Source organism: Glycine soja, chromosome 4 (assembly GCF_004193775.1).
Source record: "Glycine soja cultivar W05 chromosome 4, ASM419377v2, whole genome shotgun sequence".
Classification (NCBI taxonomy): domain Eukaryota; kingdom Viridiplantae; phylum Streptophyta; class Magnoliopsida; order Fabales; family Fabaceae; genus Glycine; species Glycine soja.
The window spans coordinates 48,742,046-48,746,981 of record NC_041005.1 but is presented as its reverse complement, the minus strand read 5'-3'; the positions used below and the strand labels follow the sequence as shown (position 1 = coordinate 48,746,981).

The 4,936-nt window shown below is 40.9% G+C and overlaps 1 protein-coding gene across 1 annotated transcript; it reads right to left on the bottom strand.

Annotated features, from left to right (window-relative positions):
- Positions 1–476: 476 nt before the first annotated feature.
- Positions 477–2,702, bottom strand: LOC114410159 (adenine/guanine permease AZG1-like). Its single transcript, XM_028373966.1, has one exon. It carries the CDS (start codon positions 2,440–2,442, stop codon positions 646–648), a length of 1,797 nt encoding a protein of 598 aa, XP_028229767.1. The 5' UTR covers positions 2,443–2,702; the 3' UTR covers positions 477–645.
- Positions 2,703–4,936: the final 2,234 nt, after the last annotated feature.

The window sequence follows — 4,936 nt, the reverse complement described above, 5'->3', positions numbered from 1 at the left end:
CCAAAGAAACCGAGAAAGTATTTATTCCTATTTTTGTTTTCTTATCATTTATACCACATTTTTATAAAACCCATTAATATCAGTTTATTAGTGGGAGAGAATTAAAATAGTATGCATGGAATCATTTTTTTATCATATCGTTTGTGATGTTCATAATTTTTCTGTTCTCACTTGGTATCTTTATTCTACCTCAAAAATGTGGTACACGTCTTAAAAAGCAGTATATTTAAATAAGTCCTCATTCATAAATATCTTGTTATGAATAAACAAATTAATAAAGAGATCATCATGGAATATGTGATCCAAACCTAAGATGCACTTTAGCCGAATCCTCGGCACAAAACTTGGAAACAATAAGTCCAAACACTGCAAAACTATGAAAGAGTACGATCGAGACATGTTTGAAAAAACCCAATTTTCGATTTATTTATTTCCCCCCTTTGAACAAAAATAAAAATCGCGCGAAGAAAAATATATGTAAAATAGGACATGGAATTGGAATATATTTCCCGTAGCATAATAATAATAAGAAGAAGAAGAAAATTCCCTACACAAAGAATTCTTCAACCTTGTGAAATTGATGTATCAATAAGGGAAAAAAGGGGCACATTATTACATCCAGAACAGAACCACATAGCCCTAAAACTAAGGCTCTAGTTGTAGTGCTTTAGCAGTTGGATTTTGTGGAGAATGTTGATTTTGTAGTATCCCATTGACCCCATGATGATGATGGGAATCCTCATCCGAAGCCATTGCTGCTGCTGTAGTTGTTTTCTTCCCAAGCCCAAAGTGCCCCAAACCCTCCCATCCCCAATCCCAAAGGTTCAACACAATGTATGTCCCAATCCCACCAATAAGCCCATAAGCAATCGAATACGTCAACGGCATCAGAATGAGCGTCACGAACGCCGGTATCGCTTCTCTCATGTCCTCCCAATCAATCTCCACCACCGATCTCATCATCAAAACCCCCACCAGAATCAACGGCGGCCCCACCGCCCACGCCGGTATCGACGCCAGCAACGGCGTGAAGAAAAACGCTAAAAAGAAATACGCCGCCACCGTCAACGCCGTGATCCCCGTTCTCCCACCCTCCCTGATCCCCGTTGACGACTCGATAAACGCTGTCACCGGCGAGGTTCCGAGCAAGGAGCCCACCACGATCGACGTGGCGTCCGACATGAAGGCGAAGTACTGTCCCTCGAAGTCCCCCTTCTCGTCGGTGAAGCCCGCGAAACGCGCCATGGAGTACAACGTTCCTGTCGTGTCGAGAATGTCAACGTACAAGAAAGTCACCACGGCCTCCCAAAAATACCCTTTTCCAATGTTCTTGAAGCTCAGTGCCCCTGCAGTGGTTTTTATCGTGTGAACATCCACCACCTTCTTCAAGTACTCGTGCGCGGAGTTACCCGCGTCCGTGTTCGGAAACGCCGTCACTTTGGTGCCACGGAACCACGACACAACCGTGACGAAAACGATGCCGTATATCATCGCGCCTTTGATGTTCTTCGCCAGACAGTACGCGATTATAACGAAGCCCACGAGGCCCAGCCAGAGGGTTGGGCTTTCCATCCTGTCTTTCAGGCAGAGGATATCACCCGAGACGCTCCCGCCGGGTAGTAAACTAACGGTGCCGTTAGCCGCCGTTAAGACGGGTGAGAGGGAGGCACGTGAGGAGCTTGGACAGGCGCCGAGGGTGACTAAGGTGGATGGGCTGTACCCGATGAGCCCGATTCCTTGGTTGTTTTGAAGCCCGATGAAGGCTAAGAAAAGCCCGATTCCGGCCGAGGAGCTTATTCTCACGGGCTTGGGGACGAGTTTGGCGAGCTTGGCGCGAAGCCCGATTGCCGAGACGAGGAGGAAGATTGTTCCTTCGATGAAGACTGCGGCGAGAGCGCTTTGGTAGGAGACGTTGCCGGAGCCGTGGAAGCCCACGACGGTGTAAGCAAAATACGCGTTAGAGCCCATGCCCGGGGCGAGGCCCAAAGGGAGGTTCGCGAAGGTGCCCATGATGAAGCAGCCAATGAGGGAGGAGGCTATAGTGGCCACGATTAAGTCCTTGCGCGTGTTTTCGAGGCAGGCCGCGTAGCCCGGGTTAACTGGGCTGAATTTGCATGAGACGTCGGGCTGGATGACGCGGAGGGATGGGCCTGAGCAGGCGGAGAGAGGGGTGGATGGGTCGGAGCAGAGAGGGACGCAATCGGAGACGGAGCAGGTGCCGCCGGAGTCGGAGAGGATGGAGGCGTTGACGGCGAGGATGTAGGCCATGGTGAGGAAGGTGGCGGTGCCGGCACGGAGCTCGGTGGTGAAGGTGGAGTTGCGTTGGGAGAGCTTGAACCATTTCCCAACTCTGGTTGTGGCTACGTATTGGTTTAGTCGAGAGAAGGGCTTCTTGTTTGTGTGAGAGTTGTGTTGTGGAAGTGGGGGCCTTTCAGCCTCCATTGGCTACTCTTCTTCACTAAGCTTTGCCAAGTTTGGATTGGATTAGGATATTTGTAATATTGCAATATCAAGGTTTGATATTGGATTTTGTTGGCTCCTGAAGCAGAGCACAACAGAGGGAGACAGACAGAGCTTGTGGCAAGCTTTGATTTGTTTTTGCAAAGGATAGATTCCAAGCTCTGGGGATCTCTATCTGATATAACCAACAGTGCAAAGGGTATCAATTTATCATATTGTTTTTTCATTAGCCATGACTGGTCTTATTATATATTTGATTGGATGCCCTTCTTTTCTTTATTTGTAGATCATTTTTAATCCAGCTTTTTGGAGTGTATGTTACTCTGTTTGCCATAACATAAGCTCTGTTTGTAATCCTAGTCATTTTATTTGAAATGATTTTTAATTAATTAATATTTTTTTAAACAAAATTAAATTTATACATCGTGTGTATGTATGCTTGCACCTATTATGGTACACATTTTTTCCTGATTCATTTCAATATTAAATATGAACGGATAGTGTGGAACAGTATGTTCATTGTACAGCTGGGGTAGGTTGGCTGAATTTGACTTTGAAAAAATATATATTAAAAATAAAATTTCTCTGTCGAAACCATTACTTTCTTGATAAATCCCTCATAGGAGGCGAATATGTGGAATTGCTTTAGCAATAATATTGACTAACATGCCTAGTTGGCTGCTGCAAAATTCATTCATAAGAATAAAGGATATTTAGAGTTGAGTGTTTGATTAGTTTGCCTCCCTTTGTCTTCAATTTTTATTGTTTTTAAATAATATTGTCGACTTTGGGTTTTGTATACCGTGAGAGTGCTTTGTCTCTTTTAAAATTAGGGCCATGTCACAAATTGAAAGACATGTATCGGATTTTGAAGTCTTCCATTTCAACAAGTGACGATCAATGACGTGATAAAAAAAATATATTAAAAACAATGCTACTCTGTCGCCATGTGCTTAATGAACATCGCATGGTTTTGTATATTTAAAGGCTTAAATTTTCACAGGTCAAATTCAGCTGCACATGCTTTCAGGTTAGCCTCGTTTCTCTTATTCAAGCATTCTTGATAGCTAAAATAAAAGGGAAAAAACAAAACCCAACTCAATACGTAGTGTTGAATCAAAGTTGAAATTTTATTTTATGTAAAATAACAAGTACAATAATATAGTCACATAAGAAATGCTAAAGCATGGACGTGGAGCATTTTCAATTTTAGTCAATCTATGATTAAAAAAAAAAATTTACCTACTTTCCAATCTTATAGGTGACCTTTCTATTCAACTTTTTAGTTTCCAACATTAGTCACTAAATTAAACCGGCTGTAACTCATGATTGCATATTGAAAATTAGAAAATCGGGTTTTACTATTATACGATGCTAAAAAAATACTGTCCCGGATTTTCTACTTTGTAATGTGTCACAACCGAGCATGTAGATAAATTAGTGTTTTATTTTTTGAATTATATAATAGAGAAAGAACAAGATTATAAAAAAAAAGGAGAAAATTTTTATATGTAAGTCGTGGCGTCGGAGAAGAAGTAGTTCAGTCCAACTATAATCAACGAAACAACGCTTCACCGAAATCACGGCTTCTGCTGTTGTACACAAAGGTCCCATTGTTGGACTAATCGGGCGGTGCAGTTCAGGTAAGTCGTCTTGTTGTATGTCTGAATCGTTCAAGTTCGTATTAAAAACTAAAAATCAGGAGAAGAAAAAAGCAGAAAATCGAATTAGATTTTCGCGCTTGCTTCATAAAACTCGATCGAAGCACGCTGTCGAGCTCGTCGGCGAAGATCTTGCCATCGTCATTGGCATCAAAGCGGTTGAAAACTGTCTCAAGTTTGTTCGTATCTTCGAAGTACGGAAAGAACTTGCTTTTGAGAATTTAAAATTCACTCTCTTGAAGATAAAATTTGAAATTTTATTCTTTTAACTAATTAAAATCCCTTTTAAAATTTTAAAATTTTGAATTACTTTTATTAAAATATCCACACAGTTATTTTTAATAAAAAAAAATTAAACACGAGAATTTAAGTAGTTTATTTGTTATTGTAATATTTTAGGGACCGCCTGTGCTTTTCTATACGCGGGCAAAGGTAAGTGCGACATTTTCGGGCCTTAGTAAGCGTCCGAATTACTTTCTTCTCCACACTGCTGCTTGAAACTTCAACAGAGAGAGGCATAAGACTCGTCAATTCTATCTTATTGAATAAAATAGAAAGATTATATGAACAGATCAATAATTCAGACAAATTTTATGTACACAACCCATAATATATAGAGATAAAAATCTGTTAACATATATATCATGCATTTTCCAATTATAAAGTCTCTTTCTCCCTGCAATGGAGTGAGATAGGAAACATATCTAATGTATTTTCAAATGTTATTCTGGGCTCCATCACAGTGTAAAAGAAATACAAAAACAAAATTCTTAGAATGCGAAGAGGAAACAATATACAATCTGATTGCCAGAATA